General features: G+C 47.0%; 2 protein-coding genes across 18 annotated transcripts in view; one reads left to right on the forward strand and one right to left on the reverse strand.

The window, feature by feature from the left end:
- The window catches only part of RBMS2 (RNA binding motif single stranded interacting protein 2), a 94,991-nt gene extending 91,314 nt beyond the window's left edge, over nucleotides 1-3,677 (forward strand). For all 6 annotated transcript variants that reach the window (XM_008003698.3, XM_073020868.1, XM_073020867.1 and 3 more), the window contains one exon: nucleotides 3,571-3,677. In XM_008003698.3, coding sequence (XP_008001889.3) covers nucleotides 3,571-3,644 — 74 coding nt within the window. In that variant the 3' untranslated portion in view covers nucleotides 3,645-3,677. The remainder of the gene's footprint in view (nucleotides 1-3,570) is intronic.
- Nucleotides 1-22,579, reverse strand: part of BAZ2A (bromodomain adjacent to zinc finger domain 2A) — a 40,773-nt gene that overhangs the window by 14,488 nt on the left and 3,706 nt on the right. For 2 of the 12 annotated variants that reach the window (XM_008003681.3, XM_008003680.3), the window contains exons 2-8: nucleotides 7,090-7,227; nucleotides 4,687-5,280; nucleotides 3,627-3,812; nucleotides 2,687-2,905; nucleotides 1,453-1,926; nucleotides 1,253-1,313; nucleotides 108-216 (exon numbers count right to left, since the gene is read on the reverse strand). In XM_008003681.3, coding sequence (XP_008001872.3) covers nucleotides 108-216; nucleotides 1,253-1,313; nucleotides 1,453-1,926; nucleotides 2,687-2,905; nucleotides 3,627-3,812; nucleotides 4,687-5,280; nucleotides 7,090-7,227 — 1,781 coding nt within the window. Of the gene's footprint in view, nucleotides 1-107; nucleotides 217-1,252; nucleotides 1,314-1,452; nucleotides 1,927-2,686; nucleotides 2,906-3,626; nucleotides 3,813-4,686; nucleotides 5,281-7,089; nucleotides 7,228-17,346; nucleotides 17,443-20,349; nucleotides 20,518-20,997; nucleotides 21,148-22,579 lie in introns of those variants that run through there. The other 10 variants (XM_037996925.2, XM_037996924.2, XM_037996923.2 and 7 more) reach the window with 10 other exon arrangements.

A 22,579-nucleotide genomic window follows, 5' to 3' on the forward strand; every position in this document is an offset into this window, starting at 1 on the left:
CAGACAATGGCAGCCTGTTGCCACTGAGCCCAAGAACGGAGTCTTAGGCAGTGGAAAGGAGTCCACTGAGCCCAAGAAAGGAGTCCTTTAAAAAAAAGCTACATTACCTTGATCACTTCTGGAAATTGCTTCATCCTCTTCCCACAGGGACCATAATACCAGGTCTCCCCCTGCCATCGGTGGCTGCCCTTCTTGATGCGCACCTCTCTCCGCCACCTGCCAGAGAAGCACATGGGCCCTGCCGCCAGGTCACACCCCTACCCACTCCCATGCCACCTAAGAGCCAAGCCCTCTGAGCAGATGGCCCTCCCCACATTTGTATCTCTAGAACTGCATGCAGATGCAAAAGCACCAACAGAGATAAGCTTGGATAGAAGGCTGACTTAAGCTCCAGCAAATACACCAAGGTCCTTAGGAGAAAAGCAATACACCAAACTGCACAAGCTCAGAGAGATCTCCACCCCCCTTTACAAAATCAGTGAGATAAGCAGTCAGAAACCCCTCCCTGAGCCATTCAGGGCAGTTACTGGATTTCCAGTAAAGAGGATAAAGACCTAAGGGGAATAAAAGCAGAAGACAAAGGACAGGGAGGCAAGCAGAAAAGTAAATTTGCTGCTGACTCCATGAAAAGACTCAATATGCCAGGGTTTAGTTAGGAACTCTGTGTTCTGAGCAATATTATTCTAAGACTAACTCTAATCTTTCTCTCAAAATTTTAAGCAGTACTCAGACTTGGTGACCACAAGTAGCCTTGAAGGGGAGGAGTGGGGAAGATCCAGGAAGGCAGTTATTTCCACAAGGCCCTGGTGTCAGCTAGTTTGTTCATTTTGGTCATGTACTGTTCCTGCCCTTACCTCTCCTAAGAGCATTAAAACAACAAAACCACCTCAATTCATTAGTACTAAGTCGCTCCTCATTCATTACTATCCCTTCTCTACAGAAATAGGACAAGCCAGCTAGTTTGGATGTAAGCCCTAGGGTTTGAAAAAGATAATAGCTGGAGCTCCTTGGACAAAATTGAGTCACTACAAGATGAAGAAAGACTAGGTGATGGAAGACAGACCTTGAGAGAAGACGGAAAACCTAGGAATCTCATGCCAAGAAACATTATCACTGCAGATAACTGTCCTGTAATCTACTCTTGTCTGGCTCATTCCTCCCCCATCTCAGAGGAAAAGAGGCGTTCCCTTCTTTCTAGAGTTGTGCATTAAACTTGTCAAGGTCAATAAATGTAGCAAACTAGAGCATTTACCCATGTTGGAGGGGAAGACGAACTTCTTCTGGGGTAGCAATACGTCTCCTCATGACATCACCTTGAGAGGAAGGGATACCCAAGTTAAGAGTTCAAACAAAATATTTAAACAATAGACCAGCAGGGAAAGGCTAACTGCAACATGGGACAGAAAAGTTTCTTGGAACCAGACAGGGATAGAATAGAATCTGGATACTCACCACTACCAGAAGTAGTGAGTTCCTCTCCAGTGATCTCTTCCAGGTCAGCAGTGGTTTCTAGGAAGCTGTTGGCATCCTTATTTGCTGGGGAGTCTGTTGGAAAGGCAGCTGCTGGGGAAGTTACAGGAGAGGCTTTTGGGGATGTCACTGAAGCCGTCAAGGGGACTTCTGAGGAAACTGCTGGGAGGACTGCTGAGGAAGCTGGAGAGACCACTGAGAAGACTGCTGGAGAGACAACTGTAGAAGCTGCGGGACAAACTTCTGGAGAGATTTCTGGGGAGGCTGCTGGAGAAACCACTAGGGAGACTGCTGGGGAGGCTGTTGGCGAGACTGCTGGTGAGGTTGCTGGATGTAGCTGAATAGTGGATGACTGATCAGGAGCTGGCTGGGTCAGGGATGGTGGGAAGTCTGAAGACTGAGTTTCCATTTCTTCCTGTTCAGCGTCACTACCATTATTCAGGTCAAAGCTGTTATCTAGAATCCAAAGGGACAGGATAGGCTTTAAAAAAAAAAAAGGCATCACATAAAACAAGAGAATCTACTCAGTCAAACCTGGACCAAGCTAAACAGGGTTACTTCAAGGGGTCTTCCCTAGGGTTGGAAAAAGTAGCAGCTTTTTCTCCCAACCAATCATGAAGATTAAAGGGTAAAGATGCTACAGATGTCACTGTGTGAAGAAATACCTTTTACCTGGTGCCAGTAAAGGCTCTGGCCTCCTTCTCCCTACAAATTCCAAGTCTCACAAGCTCTTCAAAGCAGAGGGCACAGGTCAGAGTATAGCAGTCTGTGCCTCTTTTAGTCCCACCATACACTATCCCATAGCCCCTCAGCTCCCAGCAAGGTGCTCTTGCTTTCCCACTTTTTTTTTTTTTTTTTTTTGAGATGGAGTCTCGCTCTGTTGCCTAGGCTGGAGTGCAATGACACAATCTCAGTTCACTGCAACCTCCACCTCCCAGGGCCAAACGATTCTCCTGCTTCAGCCTCCCAAGTAGCAGGGATTACAGGCGCGTGCCACCACACCTGGCTAATTTTGTATTTTTAGTACAGGCGAGGTTTCACCATGTTGGCCAGGTGGTCTCGAACTCCTGATCTCAGGTGATCCGCCCGCCTCGGCCTCCCAAAGTGCTGGGATTAGAAGTGTGAGCCACTGCGCCCGGCCAGATTTCCCACTCTTAAGGCCCTAACTGTGAAACTTATTCTCTCATCTTTCTTTGTCCTACCTACCCTCACTTACCTTGCAGGACAGACTCCCCTAGGACAGGTGGAGAGGTGGGACTGGCAAAGATAGAGGCTGATGTTTGACTATCATCTGCCAGGAGACTGAAGGCAGTAGCATTATTGAGGGAAGGGCAATCAAGGGCAGAAATCACAGGGCTGTCCTCAAGAGGCAGCTTGTCCTCTGCACCCATTAGCTCTGTGTCATCAATACCATATAGTCCTCCACTCACTGGCTCTGTTCACAAGGGTAGAAAAATCAGAGCAGGATAATGAGAAAAAAAATCAGAAAGCAAGACTTAAGAAACACTGGTCAGAAAATATCCAATTCTAGTTCCCACAGTGTGAAGATTCTTCCTAATATTAAATTAGGTAACAACTAAAGCCTTCTCCCTGAAAGAGTAGTCATGAGATTGTAGGGATCACAAAAGTTTGAGGGGAGGCTGAGGCAGGAGAATTGCCTGAGGCCTGGAGCTCAAGACCAGCCTGGGCAACATAGCAAGACCTCATCTCTACAAGATGAAAATGGAAGGAAAGGCATTGGTGGTATTATCTACCCAGAGACCTATGCAAAATTCTAGGATTTATCATAAAATATGTCTTTCTTGTACTTCAGTGGGGTAAAAGGTAACTGCTCACTGACAAATGTTTTCTTCCTAGTTTGTTAGAACCCAGAAAGATCAACTGTGTGGTAATAAGTCCCTATCCAGTGAATTATTACAGCCCAGAGCTCTTGGCCAAAAGTAATACTGGGAAATAACCTGGGACATAAACCAATTCAGCTCAGAGTTCAGTTAGTGCAACAAGGCCAGTGGCATGTAACTGTGGTCTGCCTTAGGCCTACCTGGAAGCCCCAATGCCCTGGATTCCCTAATACTTTTCCCATTTTACTGTCTCTTTCAGGTAAAGGTTGGCTACTGTGCATGGATAAATTAAATGGAGCCAGCCTCCAAACCTACCTGGTGCCAGAGAGTTGAAGGGCTCCAAAGAGTCTTCACTGAGGATTGGAGTGTCTTCCAGTTGATCAGGAAGATGTGAAGGATCATCTAAACAACTCACTGTGGGGTCAGGGACCAGGACTGAGACCTCTTGGTGTAACGATTCCACAGAAGGGACAGAGCCATTATAGCCACACATCTTCAGTTCTAGGAAATCCCAGGAGAGACCAAAAGTCAAAATCAGTGCCTTATATTGGTTCATTTAGCTATATTAGGCAGTCAGTCTTTGCTAGAAGGATGTTCATTCATTTAACATTTATTGCGGCCAGTTCTTTGCTGGGAACCGATCACATCAAGATACTCTGAGCACAGAGGTACTGGTAAAATCAATCCTACAGCAGGCAAAGAGAGGAAAAGAGAGTGGGGTCTGAGATAAGATCTTTATCATGTTCTCTGATATCTCCCCCATCCAGTGGGAAACAGAGAAAACATCCTGTAATTATACAGAGTGGTGATTACCCTTGTATCAGGAATCAACTGGAATCTAAGCTTCTATCTGTTTTGAGGGAAAAGATGAGAGGGGCTGTCACATGTACTAATGCTAAACAACAAAAAAAGGAAACTGAGTAGACAAATAATGATATGCTCTGCCTGCTTCCTTCCCTCCTTCGTATGCCAATCACTACATTGGGCTCAGACGACTTTAGCAGCCAGTCTGCTCCTGCCACAGTTAGTTAAAACAGCCTCAATGCTCACTGCTAGACCCTAACCACTTCATATATTTTGAAAGAAGCCTTTCTTGATGTAGGGTGTCTGTTGGGGCTGTTTCGGGCTCGCCCACCTGCCCTCTCCAGGCCAGAAGCTCTGCATGAGCTTGAAATAATTTGCACTCCCACTCCCGAGCTGGTGCTGCTGCCACAAAAACACCAGCCACTTGGCTCTGCTAATTGCTAATCACCAACATGCAAATCAGCCTCCACTGCAGAGAGCTGGAAAGACAAGTTTTCCTCACCTCAAAAAGCCACTATCCCCCCCAGCTCCATTTTCCCTTTCCCCACCCAGTTCACCAACCCAGTTATACCTGGCTGCTCTTCTTCCAGCTCCAGGCTGCCTACCAAGCCAGTGCCATTCTCTGCCACAACTGAAGTCATCTCCTTTTCTGCTGCCTCATCAGGGTGGATATCACTGCCTACTTCCTGGGAGGGTGCAAAGGTTTGAATGCTAGATCCCAACATAGGAGAAGTCTGTGGGGAGGTGAAAAAACTAGGGGGTCCATTGGGCATCACCTCAAAATTCTGGTCAGGAAAGGAATCATACAGTTCTTGTGAATCAAAGTTAAGCCCCATGGGACTCTGGGTACCGTTGGCCCAGAACTCTTGGCTCCCAGCCCGAAGGTTAGTGTTGTGACTTGGGGATGAAGGTTGCCGGCTGCCCCCAAGGATGCCGTTGAGTGGGTATTGTCCCCCCGAGAACTGGGAGAGAAGGGGTGGGTCCTTGAGGTTGCTGCCAGAATTGGCAGATGGGTACTGTGAGTAGTTCCAGAGACAGTCGTAGGCCACGCTGGGGTGATGGAGGTGTGAGGTGCTGGAGGAGTGGGGAGCAGAGTTCAAAATCCCTGAAGTAGTAGTGTGAGATACAGTAGATAAGCCATTAACATTCACATCCCCATTCAAACCTGGCAGAGAAGGAAAGAAAAGGTCAGTTACAGATATGTAGGCAAGCAACTCTACCAAAACAAACCCAAAGTAATAGCACTGACTAGAAAAAGACATGGTAAAGGGAAAGGGGATTCCTCCCCTGCTATATCCAGTTTTTGGGTCTCTGGAGAACACCAAGCCCAGAGGCTCCTGGATGTAGGCTTAGCAACTGCTGCTGAGGCTGCTGAGTAGGGGGCTGGAGAGCACTCCAGGTCTGCCATGGGAGCCACCAGCAGAGCTGGATGCTGCTGCTTACTACTGGCTTTTTTGTGTGGTTTATTTTTTGTTTGTTTGTTTTGAGATGGAGTCTCACTCAGTCGCCAGGCTGGAGTGCAATGGCGCAATCTCGACTCACTGCAACCTCCGCCTCCCGGGTTCAAGTCAATTCTCCTGCCTCAGCCTCCCGAGTAGCTGGGACTACAGGCGCCCACCACCACGCCCGGCTAATTTTTGTATTTTTAGTAGAGACAGGGTTTCACTGTGTTGGCCAGGATGGTCTCGATCTCTTGCCCTCGTGATCCACCTGCCTCGGCCTCCCAAAGTGCTGGGATTACAGGCATGAGCCACCATGCCTGGCCTTTTGTTTTTAATTAAATGAAACTGTTTGCAGACTCCCTACAGTGACTTGCGTTCTGCCCTACTCTCATTCCCTAGGGGATTTCTTCCCTTGGAGGGGCATGACTGAATTCTCCAGGGGCCCCCTTTCCCCAGTGCCTATTTGGCCCCACAATGGCACCAAAAGGGACAACCTCCACCTCACTGGCACATGCAGATCCAGCACTTTGTGCTGGGCTAAGAATAGAATTTGCAGTCACCACAGCGACAAGAACCCAGCTCAGAAGGCTGGGCTTGGCCCTTCCCTATAGGCACTAGAAGGTAATATGCCAGCTGGAGGGTGGGGGAGACCTTTGCATGCAGTGCTGTAGAGTTCAGCTATCAACATCAATGGCAACCTCTGGAATGGAGGACAATCAATCAAAAAGAACCAAGATATTAAGGAAGCTTGAGAGGTTGGGTGGAACCCAATGAAATAAAGGAGCTTCTACCATCTGCAACCCTTTTGGAGAGGATAGGAGGGAGAAGCAGCAGTATTTTTCTGCTGCAAGGAAGGAAGGAAGCATGTGGGCTTCTCTCTGCTTCCAAGTATAAAGGACCTGAAACCCAAGCAAGATTATAGAGGTACCTGGAGAGTCATGGTACAGAGCAACTGGTAAGCCAAATCCAGGAAAAGACCCAATCCTGGCAGCAACACTTCCATATGGAATTATGAACTTCTCTCTGGGGAACTAGGTAAGCACTAAACTTTCCCTTGTCCCTACCTTCCATCCAAGGACAGAAGGTGGAATAAGTACTTCTAGCATCTGCCTTTCTCTGATGTACAAACTAAAAGGCAATACACTGCAACTTGCACTTCATTTAACTCTCAGTACTGGCCCAGTGTAGCTTCCTAACCTCTAAAAACAGCTTCTTAGAAGGCTAGTCCTTTATCTCTCTCATGAGTCCAACCTGGTTAGCAGCAGCAGTAGCCACCTCACCGCTCTGTCAGTAGCCAGGGGAACAGGGCTGACAGAAGAACAGGCTAAGATGAAAAAGCCGTTGGGTTTTCCTAACCTCTTCCAACCTTAGGTCAATAAAAAAAAATGTTTGCAAAAAACCCTAGAACTTGTTCATAGAAGTTGATTTCTCTCCAGCAGCTAGACCAAAGTGAAGCAAAATAATCCCCCACGAATCTGCCCTTAAGGGTTGATGCCCATTCCCTCCCCAGGCCAAGCAGCCCTCACACTCACTTTTCCCTTGCTGGGGGAAGTTCATGGGAGACCCGTTAGTGTAGAGGCCCTCCCCTGAGGAAGGAGAGGGTTTCAGTCCTGAGGCAGCAGGTGCAGGGGGAAGGCCAGTAAAGTTAAAATGGTCGTTTGCCTCCATTTCTGCAGGAGGGGAGAGAGAGGGGGAAAAAAATACTGGCGGTTAAACAAGGTTATGTCACCTGGACTATTCCAGGGGGAATGACCCCTCCCCTCCACCTACTTACCCTTCTCCTACCTAAGTACTGCGTGAGGGAAAGTACAAGCTAAGAAAAAAGAAGGAGAAAATATACCCCAAGGCTGAGCAATGACCCTAAGAAAATAGTCTTTTAAAGCCAGCTTTGGTGATTAAAAAAACAAAACGAGTTAGCGAGAAAAACCAAGATACAAGCCTGGAGTTTTCCCTCTGTGTAAGCTCCACTCAGCCCAGGTTACCCTTCTATATTAGATATTAGCCCTCTACTGTAACACTTAACATTCTCCATCCTTTTGTTTTTATCCTCAAGGTAAAGTCTCCCTCCCAGGCCCACAAAAGGTTCTCAAAGCCATCTTTTTGACAGAAAAGCATACTTGATAAACACTCTTTGTTTCATTATTAAACTTGAGCTAAACATAATTTCTGATTATCCTATCCATAGCCCTAGACATCTCAAGATAGTAGTTACATTAGTAAAGGGATTTGAAAAGGAGAATACATTTCAGAAAGGTGATCATAATGGCAAACCTCAAATCAACCAGCAATAATTCTACTCTTTATGCTCCCCAAGAACATGGGTCAGAAAAATGTCAGCAGTGAAAAATTGATTAAATATGAGGGTGTCCCAAAAAATATTATTCTGTTATGTCTATTACAGTTATTTCCTAATATTTTAGTTTTGTGACTTAAATATAAAGAAAGGGTCACAGAGAAAATAGCAAGATACTTATATTTGTAAGGTGCAATGGCTCATTGAGGTATGGTTAAAAAGTTTTTCACCCGGGCCGGAAGCGGTGGCTCAAGCCTGTAATCCCAGCACTTTGGGAGGCCGAGGCGGGCGGATCACGAGGTCAGGAGATGGAGACCATCCTGGCTAACACGGTGAAACCCCGTCTCTACTAAAAAATACAAAAAACTAGCCAGGCGAGGTGGCACATGCTACTCGGGAGGCTGAGGTAGGAGAATGGCGTAAACCCGGGAGGCAGAGCTTGCAGTGAGCTGAGATCTGGCCACTGCACTCCAGCCTGGGCAGCGGAGCGAGACTCCGTCTCAAAAAAAAAAAAAAAAAAAAAAAAAAAAAAGGTTTTTCACCCTTTCTGGATACTACTAATAATGATGAGAAGCCCTTGATCAGAATGAATTTAACTTTGATAGAGGAAAAGAAAGAAAGTAAACAGAAGCCAGAATTGTTGCTCAAGTCTAACATATCAATCGGATTCTTGTGATATCCTAGTGCATACCAACTTGATATGTGAGAAACGTAATCTGTCTTGATACATAAAAAGCAACTCCTTAATTATGTTATTACATTTTAAAAAAGAGAAGAATTCAGGCCAGGTGTGGTGGCTCATGCCTGTAATCCCAGCACTTTGTGAGGCCGAAGTGGGTGGATCACCTGAGGTCAGGAGTTCGATACCAGCCTGACCAACATGGTAAAATCCTGTCTCTACTAAAAATACAAAAATTAGCTGGGTGGTGGCGGGCGCCTATAATCCCAGCTAGTCGGGAGGCTAAGGAAGAAGAATCACTTGAACCTGCAAGGCAGAGGTTGCAGTGAGCCGAAATTGCACCACTGCACTCCAGCCTGGGCGACAAGAGTGAAACTCCATTTCAAAAACAACAGAATGAATACACTGGTTAAATACATATATGATGAGGCCTGGCATAGTGGCTCACACCTATAATCCCAATACTTTGGAAGCCAAAGCAGGAGGACTGTTTGAGGCTACGAGTTTGAGACCAAGCTGGATAACATGGTGAGACCGGTCTCTACAAAACATTTTAAAAGTAGCAGGGTGTACGGGCGTGGTGGCTCACACCTGTAATCCCAGCACTTTGGGAGGTCAAAGCTGGCAGATCACCTGAGGTCAGGAGTTCGAGACCAGCCTGGCCAACATGGTGAAACCCTGTCTCTACTAAAAACACGAAAATTAGCCAGGCGTGGTGGCAGGCACCTGTAATCCCAGAGGCTCGGGAGGCTGAGGCAAGAGAATTGCTTGGACCCAGGAGACAGAGGTTGCAGTGAGTGGAGATCGTGCCATTGCACTCCAGCCCGGGGAACAAGAGCAAGACTTCATCTTGAAAAAAAAAAAAGTAGCAGGATGTGGTGGGGCACACCTGTGGTCCTAGCTTACTGGAGAGGGTAAGGCAGAAGGATCACTTGAGCCCAGGAGGTCGAGGCTGCAGTGAACCATGATCATGATCATGCCACTGTACTCCAGCCTGGGTGACAGAGCATGACCCTGTCTCAAAAAAAAAAGAATATATATATATGCCCACTGGCCAAAGTCTGCAAGAGTCACATTCATAAATATGCTACATTACTACAAATTAGACACCACTAGTATAAATGTGAATATAGCATAATTCTGAGCATGAAATATAAACTCTGCATAGTATGTGTGAATTGTCTGTATCTTAATCAATTTTAACTGAAATTTTAAAAATAAAAATAGGCCAAGCATGGTGGCTTATGCCTGTAATCCCAGTGCTTCAAGAGGCCGAAGCAGGAAGATCGCTTGAGGTCGAGCGGAGATCAAGACAAGCCTGGGAAACGCAGCAAGGCTCTGTCTCCACAAAAAATAAAAAAGTTAGCTGAGCATGGTGGTTCCTGCCTGTAGTCTCGGCTGCTCAAGGAGGATGAGGCAGGAAGATTACTTGAGCCCAAAAGTGCAAGTCTAGCCTATGTACCATAGCAAAACCCTATCTCTACAAAATAAAAGCAATTTGCATTTTGTTGATTTAAGGGAGAAAGTTTTCAGGACTTACTCATCTCCCATATAGGATATCTCATCTTTAGTCTAAATAGGGGTATCCAATCTTTTGGCTTCCCTGGGCCACACTGGAAGAATTGTCTTGGGCCACACATAAAATACACTAACGATAGCTGATGAGCTTTAAAAAAAAAAAAATCACAAAAAAATCTCCATGTTATGTTTTAAGAAAGTTTACAAACTGGCGTTGGGCCGGATTCAAAGTTGTCCTGGGTGGGTTGGACAAGCTTGCTCTAAATTAAGTAGCACACCTAAACCTGCCATGCATCAATGAAAAAACGGAGTCTTTACAGTGAAAAGACCCCAGGTTAGCCAGGCATGGTGGTGAGCACCTGCAGTCCCAGCTACTTGGGAGACTGAGGCAGGAGGATTGCTTGAGCCTGGGAAGGGGAGATAGCAGTGAGCCAAGATCATGCCATTGTACTCCAGCCTGGGTGACAGAGCGAAACCCTGTCTTAAAACAAAAACAAAAACAAAAAGACAGGGTCCTCCAGGATTTCCCTATTTTTTTTTTTTTTGAGACAGCTTCCCTCTTGTTGCCCATGCTGGGGTGCAAGGGTGTGATCTCAGCTCACTGCGACCTCCGCCTCCCAGGTTCAAGCAATTCTCCTGCCTCAGCCTTCCCAGCAGCTGGGATTACAGGCACCCGTCAACACGCTCAGATAATTTTTTGTCTTTTTAGTAGAGACAGGGTTACACCATGTTGGCCAGGCTGGTCTCGAACTCCTGACCTCAAGTGACCCACCCACCGCGGCCTCCCAAAGTGCTGGGATTACAGCCGTGAGCCACTGCGCCCGGCCAGGATTTCCCTAGTATAGTTAGCAGTTACTCCTCAGCAGTAGGGGGTCTGAAAAATAAGTATCATGAGATTAATAATCCTTCTGAAGTGCAAGAATGAAAGGAAAGTTCATTCCTTAGTCTCTAGTTAGGTTCCTTCCAACGCTTGTACCACAGAGCAAGGAGGACATTCAATACTTCACTTCAGAAGTTCTGGAAATACTATGCCTAGAGGGCCAATTTCATCTGCTCCTCACCTCTCCTCTCCCCAGTTTTTTGCACACCTCCCTTGGTATAGAAGACACATGCAACTTCCGTCCTATGTGCAGTGAACTGTATCCTCCTCAATGATGGGTCACAGTTCATTTTTGCATTCTCTATTTGAATCCACAAAAAAAGTTGTGACCTCCTATCTGCTGCTCTGGAAAAGCACAGCATATCCTGGTTTTTGTAAGTATTAATAACAATATGTGGATGGCTCACAGAAATCAGAGAAGTAAAATGAATGGGAAGTTATCTGGTATTTGAGATCGGTTTCTCTACCTGTCTCTACTGAACTGTCATCAGAATCACAACCACTTCATTTACAAGAAGCTTCCTAGACGCATAATATTGTCTTTGTGCTGTGCAATGTGGTCAGCACAATGTAGTGGGCTCTAGGTTCAAATCTCAACTCTACTATTTACTAGCTAGCTGTTTAACCTTGGACAAGTTACTTACACTTGCTGGGCCTAAGTTTCATCATCTGTAACAATTTTTGTACCCACTTTCAGGACTGGTGAGGATTAAATGAGAAAATCTAAATTAGAGCCCCAGCACAGTGTCTGTCATCCAGCAAGCACTCCATAAACATTAGCTTTTTTTTTCTTCTTGAGACAGAGTCTCACTGTCATCCAGAGTGGAGTGTAGTGGCATGATCATAGCTCACTGCAGTCTGGAACTCCTGGGCTCCAGTGATCTTCCTGCCTCAGCTTCCCAAGTAGCTAGGACTATAGGCACTCACCACCACACCTGGCTAATTTTTAAATTTTTTTGTAGACACAGGGTCTTGCTATGTCGCCCATGATGCTCAAATTCCTGGACTCAAGCAATTCTCCCATCTTGGCCTCCCAAAATGCTGGGATTACAGGCGTAAGCCACCTCACCAGGACTACGTTAGCTACTATTATTAGACAAACGGTAAAAGACTGTGCAGTTTCCAAAAAGATAATCAGGCCTGGCCGAGCGCAGTGGCTCATGCCTATAATCCCAGCACTTTGGGAGGCCAAGTCGGGTAGATCACCTGAGGTCAAGAGTTCGAGACCAGCCTGGCCAATATGGTGAAACACCATCTCTATTAAAAATACAAAAACATTAGCTGGGTGTGGTGGCGGGCACGTGTAAGCCCAGCTACACAGGAGGCTGAGGCAGGAGAACTGCTTGAACCCAGGAGGTGGAGGATGCAGTGAGCTGAGATCACACCATTGCACTCCAGCCTGGGTGACAAAGCAACACTATCTCCAAAAAAAAAAAAAAAAACAACAACAACAACAAAAAAAACCAGTCAGGTCTAAACAGTCTACATATAATATAAATATAATTTAAAACTAGGGATAATCCAGCCAGACTTCTTTATATGCAGGTTGACTCCTGATTTCAGATGTTACTTAAATATGGGAATTAATTATGTCACAGTATGGGAATACAAAGGAAATGTGAACATCTCCTCTCAACAATAAACCTAGGTTTATTTCATTTTAACCTTCCTACCCAGGATGCTTTTCACAATAAACCCTAAAGGTAAACTCTGTCCTCCCATTCAGAGCTAGTAAAAACAGTAAAGCAAAGGAAGGTATCTCCCTTTGAACTAATAGGATTTTCGCCAAATGAGAAAAGAAATCAGCCAGTGCCCAACCCCTAGAGTAGCAGATGACTGTCACACCAGGAAGTACATTCAGGCAAGCACCCAGCCCAGTCCCAGCTGTATATACATGGATCTTTTAAGAGCTCCTATGTTTCATTTGTAAGACAAGGGACATTGCCCTATAAGCTTGAAGCAATAAAGCCCTCCCCACAGGGTCAAATAGGTTGCTTTTCTCTCAGTCTCAATCAAAGAGCTGCTACTCTGTGGGCCTGTGACATGGTTTTAATAGAAAAAGGCTGACAACACCGGGAGCAGTGGCTCACACCTGTAATCCCAGCACTTTGGGAGGCTGAGGCAAGCGGATCACGAGGTCAGGAGATCGAGACCATCCTGGCTAACATGGTGAAACCCCATCTCTACTAAAAATACAAAAAATTAGCCAGGTGCGGTGGCGGGCACCTGTAGTCCCAGCTACTCGGGAGGCTGAACCCGGGAGGCGGAGGTTGCAGTGAGCCCAGATCGCACCACTCCAGTTTGGGCGACAGAGTGAGCCTCCATCTCAAAAAAAAAAGGGAAGAGAAGAGAAAAGAAGAGAAAAAAAAAGGCTGACAAAATGACAAAGCACAAAGTGTTGAAATAAATATTACATATTTCAACACTGTTACAGGTGTCCTCCCTGACCATTTCTAACCCTCCAGCCTCTGAGGCTACCCCCCAGGACAACAAGACACATTAACACCCTACAGCTGGATATTGCGGTGGTCCCTGAAGCTCTCTGGTTCATTCTTCTCACGTAGTACACCAAAATCTCACAAATGGGAGGTTTCTAAGATGGAGTTGGGGGGGATGAGAGAGATTTCAAATGTTATCCTGACTAAACAGCAAAGGCAAATTCTATAGTAAAAATCACACCACTACATTTTAGCTTTGTAATTGTGAACATCATGAAGGATATTTCTTTTTTTTTTTTTTGAGACAAGTCTCGCTCTGTCGCCCAGGCTGGAGTGCAGTGGCGCGATCTTGGCTCACTGCAAGTTCCGCCTCCTGGGTTCGCGCCATTCTCCTGCCTCAGCCTCCCGAGTAGCTGGGACTACAGGCGCCCGCCACCACGCCCAGCTAGTTTTTTGTATTTTTTTTAAGTAGAGACGGGGTTTCACTGTGTTAGCCAGGATGGTCTCGATCTCCTGACCTCGTGATCCGCCCATCTTGGCCTCCCAAAGTGCTGGGATTACAGGCTTGAGCCACCGTGCCCGGCCAAAGGATATTTCTTTTTTTTTTTTTTTTTGAGACAGAGTCTCGCTCTGTAGCCTGGGTTGGAGTGCAGTGGCCGGATCTCAGCTCACTGCAAGCTCCGCCTCCCGGGTTTACGCCATTCTCCTGCCTCAGCCTCCCGAGTAGCTGGGACTGCAAGCGTCTGCCACCTCGCCCGGCTAGTTTTTTGTATTTTTTAGTAGAGACGGGGTTTCACCATGTTAGCCAGGATGGTCTCGATCTTCTGACCTTGTGATCCGCCCGTCTCGGCCTCCCAAAGTGCTGGGATTACAGGCTTGAGCCACCGCGCCCGGCCCAAAGGATATTTCTTAACTCTACACATCTCTGGATTACCCACTACACTCGAATACAGAGGTTATCATCCGGGGCAATTCTGCCCTGTAGGGGACATTTAGTAATCTCTGAAGGTATGTGCTACTGGCATCTAGTAAGCAGAAGCCAGAGATGCTGCTAGGCATCCTTCAATATACAGGACAGCCCCCCCACAACAAAGATATTATCTGGCCCACATATCAATAGTGCCAAGGCTGAGAAACTCCGTTCTAATGCAAAAGCTGTCCCATTCCTGCCCCACACCTTGGGAAAGTTCCAAGTTTTCAATGGTCCCAGTTCCTGACACTGCAAATGAGGATGCTTTCACTTTTGTATCTAAAAATCTCATGTCCCTGGCTAAGCCATCTTCCTCCACCAATAAGAGCTCCAAGTAGGCCAGGAGAGGTGGCTCATGCCTATACAACCTCAGCAGGATCACTTGAGGCCAGGAATTCAAGACTGGCCTGGGCAACATAGTGAGACCCCATCTTTACATTTAAAAAAAAAAAAAAAAAAATTCCAAGTACCAAGCCACAAAATAAATATGCCCTCTTCTCCAATCACGATAACCCATTCTGACTGCCCTGGTAACAAGCTTGCCTTCAACTCTGACTCACACAAACTATATCATATACTGACCAAGGCCCAAAATATCCATCCTCTCCTTAACTACCTTCCCTAGTCAGGACTCCAAGTAAGGCAGAACAAAGATAATGAAAGAAGGAAGACTACACTAAGAGGGGGCTACTCAAAGAAAACTGTCATGTCCAGACTGTTCAGAAGATTTCAAAGATGACTGTTCTCTGTCCTTATTTATTCTACATTATGTTTGTTCCACAGCATCAGTTGGATATAAGTTCCACCATTATATCTCCAGCACCTAATTTAGTGTTAAGTATATGAAAGAACCAAAGGAAATATTTGTTGAGTCTACCTTTCTGCCACTACCAGCTTACTCTCCAGTGAAGGTCATGGGCTTTGCTCTTACTATTTTCAGAGAACAAAAAAAAATTCAGCTTCATTCTTCACAGAGATAAAAATTTCAAGAGGGAAGAAAGGCCCCAAATCTTGATGTACTTAGATAGCCACTCCTTGAAGAAAATAAGGCCTGAAAATAGGGAAGTACTGATAATGTAAAAAGGCAATAAATTAGCTAGGCGTGGTGGCATATGCCTGTAGTGCCAAGTTCTCCGGAGGCTGAGGTAGGAGGATTATTTGAGCCCAGGAGCTGGAGGCTGCAGTGGGCTATGATCGCACCACTGTTCTCAACCAAATGAACAAAACAGAAAAATAAATAAATGTAAGCTCTGAATTAATAAAACGTTCTGCTTGGTTTAACAGAACACTCAAGGCATATAATAGGTTTTTATACATTTGTTAATTAAAGAAACTACAGGTTAGGTTTTCTGTCACACTTCCGGTCACTTTACTCTCAGAAGACCGGGAATGCCTCTGAAATTGCAAGACACTAAAGGCCACAGTCCAGAGGTTATATTAAGGTTATTTCCCTCTTTCAGCTCTGATTGTTTCTTAGAATTTCTTTCTTTCTTTTTTTTTTTTTTTTGAGACAGTGTGGCTCTGTCGCCCAGGCTGGGGGGCAGTGGCACGATCTCGGCTCACTGCAACCTCCATCTCCCCGGTTCAAGCAATTCTCCTGCCTTAGCCTCCCGAGTAGCTGGGATTACAGGTGCCCGCCACCACGCCCAGCTAATTTTCATATTTTTAGTAGAGACGGAGTTTCATCATGTTGGTCAGGCTGGTTTTGAACTCCTGACTTCAGGTGATCTGCCCGCCTCAGCCTCCCAAAGTGCTAGGATTGCAGGCTGAGCCACCGTGCCTGGCCAGAATTTCAACTCTAACAGCTCAGGACTCTACCTTTTCCACCCCGAAAAATGAGCTAAGCAGGCAGGTTAAGGACCCCATTCGTGAGGCAGGTTACAGAGTCCAACCTCAAAAGACTAAAAGTAGGAAGACGACCTATCTCTTAAAAACTTCTTCCTTTGTTTAGTAAATTTTTGGCAAGATTACAGTATTTTAGTCTGCAAAATGCCCCCATAATAATTGTTCTCTTTAATGAGGAAACAAGACAAAACACTAAGCCAATGCTACTTTTACTGCTAGTGACAAACAATTTCCAGATGTCTTCAAAGATGGGATTTTTTGTTTTGCACAATTTGTTTAATTTCAAAATTAGGCAGACTGACAAGCTAGTAAAAAATAGTCCTTCTGACCCACATGAGATAATACTGAGAAACTATTCATTTGGGCTATACATAGGCATATGAGGACACCAACATTCTAAGAAACAAACCAAGAAGATTATTTGCCCCGGGAATTACCTCAAATTTTATACTTGGCATTATTGCTGCTCTTGATACATCTCACACAAGGTCAAACATCACTATCAATTACTAACTTCTATACTGTTTTAACAACAAAAATAGCAGTTTGGTGCTTAACCTCTTCAGTGGTGACAAGAAAGGTCAACAGCAGGAAGACACTGTCAGTAACCTTAACAAGCTTTGCTTCTCTCCTAGTAATACTTGATTCCAGAGCCGCAAGACTACAAGATGAACTTTTCATTCTAGACTGGCTCTGGGATCAGCCCATATAGCTCTCTTTACATCTCAGATTTTTTCTTTCATCAAGAAGCTTAAAATATTAAGAAACATATTTCTCTTGACAGAAAAATGCACCCATTTTATAAGAAGGCCATGAAAGGTTTGCTTCTTTCAACTCCCAGTTCAATCATGTATCAAATGAAATCACTATTTTCTTAAAATCAGCTTTTCTTTTAAAAGTCCAAAGACTCAGGAGTAGTTCTTTCTCCTTTCTTTACTCTTTTAACCCCCAAACAGGGAAAATCAACTTGCTGTTCTGCCAAGTGCCAATTCAGGTAACCAAAGGCTGAAGAAAGGGGAACTAAAAATCAACCCCATCGGATAGCAACTTAAAGGAACTAATCAGGGGCAAGAAAAAGGATGCTGACAGATGGACTTGTTTTTACTGTTTCCAGAATATCAAAAACCCCAATAGCCCCAGTGAGAAGAGCAATGATGCTATCTTACTAGTGATGATGTCACTTTCACACAATCATAAGTGTCTATCTGCTCCCATACTGGATCTTTTATCTAGGGATCTTCATCTAGGTGGGAGGTTTTTGCCTGGAAAATAAATAGTGAAAGGATGATTTAAATGACAGGCTTAGGTAGTTTTCAGAATAGTCCAAATAATCTTAAAACTTTATCTTTCAAGGCTGGGCGTGGTGGCTCACGCCTGTAACCCCAGCACTTTGGGAGGCTGAGTTCGAGTTCGAGACCAGCCTGACCAACATGGCGAAACCCCGTCTCTACTAAAAATACAAAAATTAGCCAGGCACGGTGGTGCGTGCCTGTAATTCCAGCTACTGGAGGACTGAGGCAGGAGGATCACTTGAACCTGGGAGACGAAGGTTGCAGTGAGTTGAGATGGTGCCACTGTACTCCAGCCTGGGCAACAGTGCAAGACTCCATCTCCAAAAAAAAAACAACTTTATCTTTCACAATCTAAAATCCTGTGGTCATAGGCTGGGCATGGTGGCTCATGCCTGTAATCTCAGTACTTTGGGAGGCTAAAGCGGACGGGTCACTTGAGCCCAGGAGTTCAAGACCAGCCTGTGCAAAGTGGCAAAACCCCACCTCTACAAAAATTACAAAAAATTAGCCAGGTGTGGTGGTGCGTGTCTGTGGTCCCAGCTACTCAGCGGGCTGAGGTGGGAGGATCACTTGAGCTGAAGAGGTTGGGGCTGCAATGAGCCATGATGGTACCACTGTACTCCAGCCTGGGCATCGGAGTGAGATCCTATCTCAAAAAAAAAAAAAGAGAGAAAAGAAAAGAGACCAGGTGTGGTGGCTCACACTTGTAATCCCTGCAGTTTGGGACGCCGAGGTGGGTAGATCACCTGAGGTCAGGAATTCAAGACCAGCCTGGCCAACATAATGAAACCCCATCTCTACTAAAAATAAAGAAATTAGCCAGATGTGGTGGCGGGCTCCTGTAATGCCAGCTACTCGGGAGGCTGAGGCAGGCGACTCGCTTGAACCGGGGAGGCAGAGGTTGCAGTAAGCCGAGATCATACCACTGCACTCCAGCCTGGGCGACAAGAGCAAAACTCCGTCTCAAAAAAAAAAAAAAAAAAAGAAAAGAAAGAAAAATAAAATTCTGTGGCCAACTGTTGCCCCTAACCAAATCCAACGTGCAACAAAATGCCTGGGGACATAGCACACAGTCCATCACTATATGTTACAGGAGAAATATCCTGGGATTATCAACTGAAAAGAAAGAAAAAAAAATCTGGGCACATGACTTCGCAGGGAACAGAGGAAACGCTTACCAATCTCCAAGAAGAATAAGAGGGGAGATGTTCTTTTATGGATTAAAGAGTAAGTCATATGATAACAAACTGTACTATTCTAATTAGCTGGTTCTGCAGAAGGTAGTATCTCCCGCACCCTCAGTCAAATAACAGGCTTCCCACAGGGGCTGCCCTCAGGCTAGAATCACCACTGAGGACCGAGTTCACCAATCTCAGTCGGTAAATCAGTCCCTACCCCCAACACACAAATCCATCTAATAGTTAAATCTTCCTCACCGCTTCCTCTTCCTCCACTTCTCAGAATCTATCCTTCTTCACAACTCCCTAGCTCAGGTGCTCTGCAATATAGAAACTGTCATAATAACTATACTAAGTAGGACCCCAAGAAGCTAGTGCCACAAAAGATCCCTAGTCTCCGTGACAGCTCTCTTTGCTGAGGGAATTTGCATCACTTATATAGAGTGTACCCCGCTGGTAGGTAACTGAGTTTGCATCTCTATGACCTCTAGCTCAAGGGAAAACAAAACAAAACCAGACAGGAAGACAGAGATGTTCGGGAGGAGGGATTGGGATACGTGAGTCAACTGAAGTTGACTACTTCCAATTGACAAGTTTGCAAAAAAAAAAAAAAAGTCCAACGAAAGGTCTCTCGGACCACATGGTTGGCAAGATCCAAGCTTGCCCAGAAGGCTTCAGAAAATGAAACCAAATTTGATTAAAATGGACATTTCAAAACAACAAGACACGCAGCAGCAAACGCACAGCTGCCATTTCCCGGCCACTTCCTGCGGGAGGCTGGGGGAAGGGCTGTTTGTGTACAGATGGAGGTGCAAGCTATCCCCCTCCGTCTCCCCCCAAAGCAGACAAATCTCTCACTTCAATAAACCCTACAAAGGATAACTGCTATTGGCATTGCCTTCTCCTGAAAACTGGGAACACCGAGAAAGAAAGGGATGATGCGAGATCACCTTTCTGCCACGAAACGGGGATCCCCTCACTGGGGAATCTCCTTGGAAAAAGGAATTCCTATTTATTCTTCCCTCTGCCCCTCAGCCCAGCTCAAATTCAAAAGCCTCAGGGGAAGCCCTATCAACCTCCATCCCTGGAATGGGGGATTCTCCCGGGACGCGAGGGCCCCGAGCCAAGCGCAGCACCACCCTCATCAAGGAAGGCCCTCTGCTGATCTCCACGCTCAAGAGAATGGGTGCGCTCCCCGAGGGAGACACCCTCAGACCCCTGGAAACCCCTTCCGCCCTCCACTCACCGCAGCCAAAACGCCCAGCTCCCTGCAAACGGCGCGTTTAACCCGCCAAGGGAACCCCTTCACCCACCACTCGCGCTCAGGCAATCCCCACCCCCACCCGAGGAGGTGGAGCCCCTCCCGGGGATTCCACCCCAAGTCCCCCATAGGAGTCATCTCCACCAGCCAGGTGGCTTCTCCGCCTCCTCACAGCCGTCGCCAGGAGCCCCTACAGCTCCTCCTGCCCCCGCGGCCCCATCCGGGGTCCTCAACAGCCCCACCAGCCCTGTTCTCCTCCCAGACCCTAGGGCAAGGAGACCCTCGCCTCAGGTTGGATCCTCTCAGGAAATAAGCTCCAGTCGGCTTCCTGCCCCGTCGTGGCTCAAGCCGGCTCTGGAGCCTCTGTTCCCCGGGGGAAGTCTCGGATGAAAGTGGGGCTCTCTCCCCCTCAGGCCCCTGGCCACAGACCCCACAAACCTGAGGCAGCGGCGTCCAGCCAGGCTCGGGGCTCGTCTCTCCCCGGGTAACAGGCGGTTCACATGGCCGCGCTCCGGGCGCCAGAAGAGGTGGAGACGCCCGCTGGGGGAGGGGGTCTGGGGTCCGGGGTCCGGGAGGGGGGAGGGGGACGCGGCTCAACCGCGGGGCCCGAGAGGAGCCAACATGGCCGGCGGGGGAGGAGTGAGTCGCAGCCGGAGGGGGCGGAGAAGCCTCGGCCGGGAGAGAGTCTCCCAACGCGGCCTCCGCCACAGGGTCCTAAAGCCTGCCAGCCTCTCTTCCCGACCCGGACCTGGGTCCTAGCGCCGCTGTGTCTCCTGCAACCCTGGCCACCTTGCCCAACTGGCAGCTCCCTCTGCACCCGCATCTCATGGCGGCAGTAGTCCTGCTTCACACAGGGCAAACTGAAAGGCGTGCCACAGTTCCAAGGTTAACCTAAAAGACTAGACCAAATGTCTAGGCCCAAAGGCATGTGCCACTTCTCTAACAAGCTGGTAGGGGGTGAGAGTCAGGGGAATTTCGGGGGCAGTTGTTTCCCAGGTAGGGTAATGGAAACGTGGAAATAGAAAGTTTACTCACTCAGGGCGCTAAAGGGATGGGGAGAGGCAAGAGAGTCTGCCACCCACTCACCTCTGTCGCTTCAGTGCTGCCTGGTCCTGCCTGGATCACCACTTTGCTGGCGACATCTGCAGGGTCCTGGTCACTGGAAAGGAAAGATTCCTGTGCGTAGGGGAAAGAAGGTTCGGCTCTGGAACCAGACAGCAAAGACCTGAGTGTAGCCTAAATGCAGTCAGAGAAGTAAAGGATAAGCTGAAAACTAATCAGCAAAAAGACGTCACAAATGTCCCCCCATTCTATAATTCTGGTAATTTTTTTCTGACAGTGCTACATAACTGTGTGAAAACTCAGAACAGAAAAGTAAAATCTAGCAGAGGACTAGAGTTTGGCTGTCACCTAAAATGTCTATTGCAGAGCCCCAGGATGAAGAACAGTGTCATATGATATTAGAGCTTAGAGAATTTCTAGTTCATCCTTCTCTCCTTCATCAGATGAAGAAATTAAGACCCAAAGAGGTTCAATGACTTCTTCAAGGTCAAATAGTAGATAAAATATGACAAGAAAGTTAACCTGGTTTCCTTTCCTTGCAACTCAACACTCTGCAGGCTTCAAGATAATTCCCATTCAATTCAGTGCAACGCAGTTCTAGAAACAATTGCCTAAACTGTGCAAAGCTCAGGCTGCTGAATATTCTGGAAAAGCGACAGAGTGGGGATGATGAAACTCTGGCAAGTCGGGGGGGGGCGTGTCAACAAATACATTTTCCTCTGGGGGTCTGAGGAGGAAAGAGATCTGAAAAATGGGCAGAGTTGGGGGGTGAGATCCATCAGTCTAGATGGGATTTCCTTACTCCACAGAGGGGTGGGCTCTTCCCGAGTTTTGGGGAAAGACTCCACCCCACCCCTCATCCCCTACAAATGGCTCAGAGAGGATAAGAAGGAAGCTAGCTTTAGCAAAGGCTCATAGAGTGTGTGGGCCACAGATAGAGAAGGCTAAGGGGGTTTCTCTTCCTCTCTCGAGATAAGTAGATTACCAGTGGAGGGAATAGGCAGGTGGAAACCAAAACCCTTCTCTCCTCCCTGTCGAAACAACAGATTTACAGGTCACCTTGGGGAAAAAAAAAAATACTCCTCCAACAGCCTGCCGACCTCAAATCCCTGAGTAGGTGGAGGTCACACTCAGGGGAGAGGTTTCCTTCCTTCTAGAGAAAGGAGGGCTCTGGCAAACTTCTGCTAAGAAATGCCTCTCTATCCCCAAATAAAAAAGGCTGGGGAAGAAAGGCATAAAACTGACGCCTCAAGGGCGGCGGGATGGGGGTGGGGGTAAGGAAGCTGGTATCCCTTTTTCTTCCCTTCCCTTTTCCAGGGCAGATGAGGGAGGACCTTCCTACCTCCCGCTCCCAGTCTTAAAGGGGGCCGGCCAGTCGGGGACTGGGCAGGCAGGGGAGGAGCCTGCGCCCGTCAGACGGGTGTAGCCACGCCCCTCCCCACACCCACACACACCCACCGCTGGCTCCACTCTGCTCCGGAAGAGCCGGTTACTCCTGTGCCCCACTGACTGCCCCCACCCCTTCCGAGCCCCAGGCCTAGTCTCCAGGGCAACCTTTAGGACTATTCCAGCCAGGAGCGGCTGGGAGAGGGGTGTTGGATAGGAG

Source organism: Chlorocebus sabaeus, chromosome 11 (genome assembly GCF_047675955.1).
Source record: "Chlorocebus sabaeus isolate Y175 chromosome 11, mChlSab1.0.hap1, whole genome shotgun sequence".
NCBI classification, from domain to species: domain Eukaryota; kingdom Metazoa; phylum Chordata; class Mammalia; order Primates; family Cercopithecidae; genus Chlorocebus; species Chlorocebus sabaeus.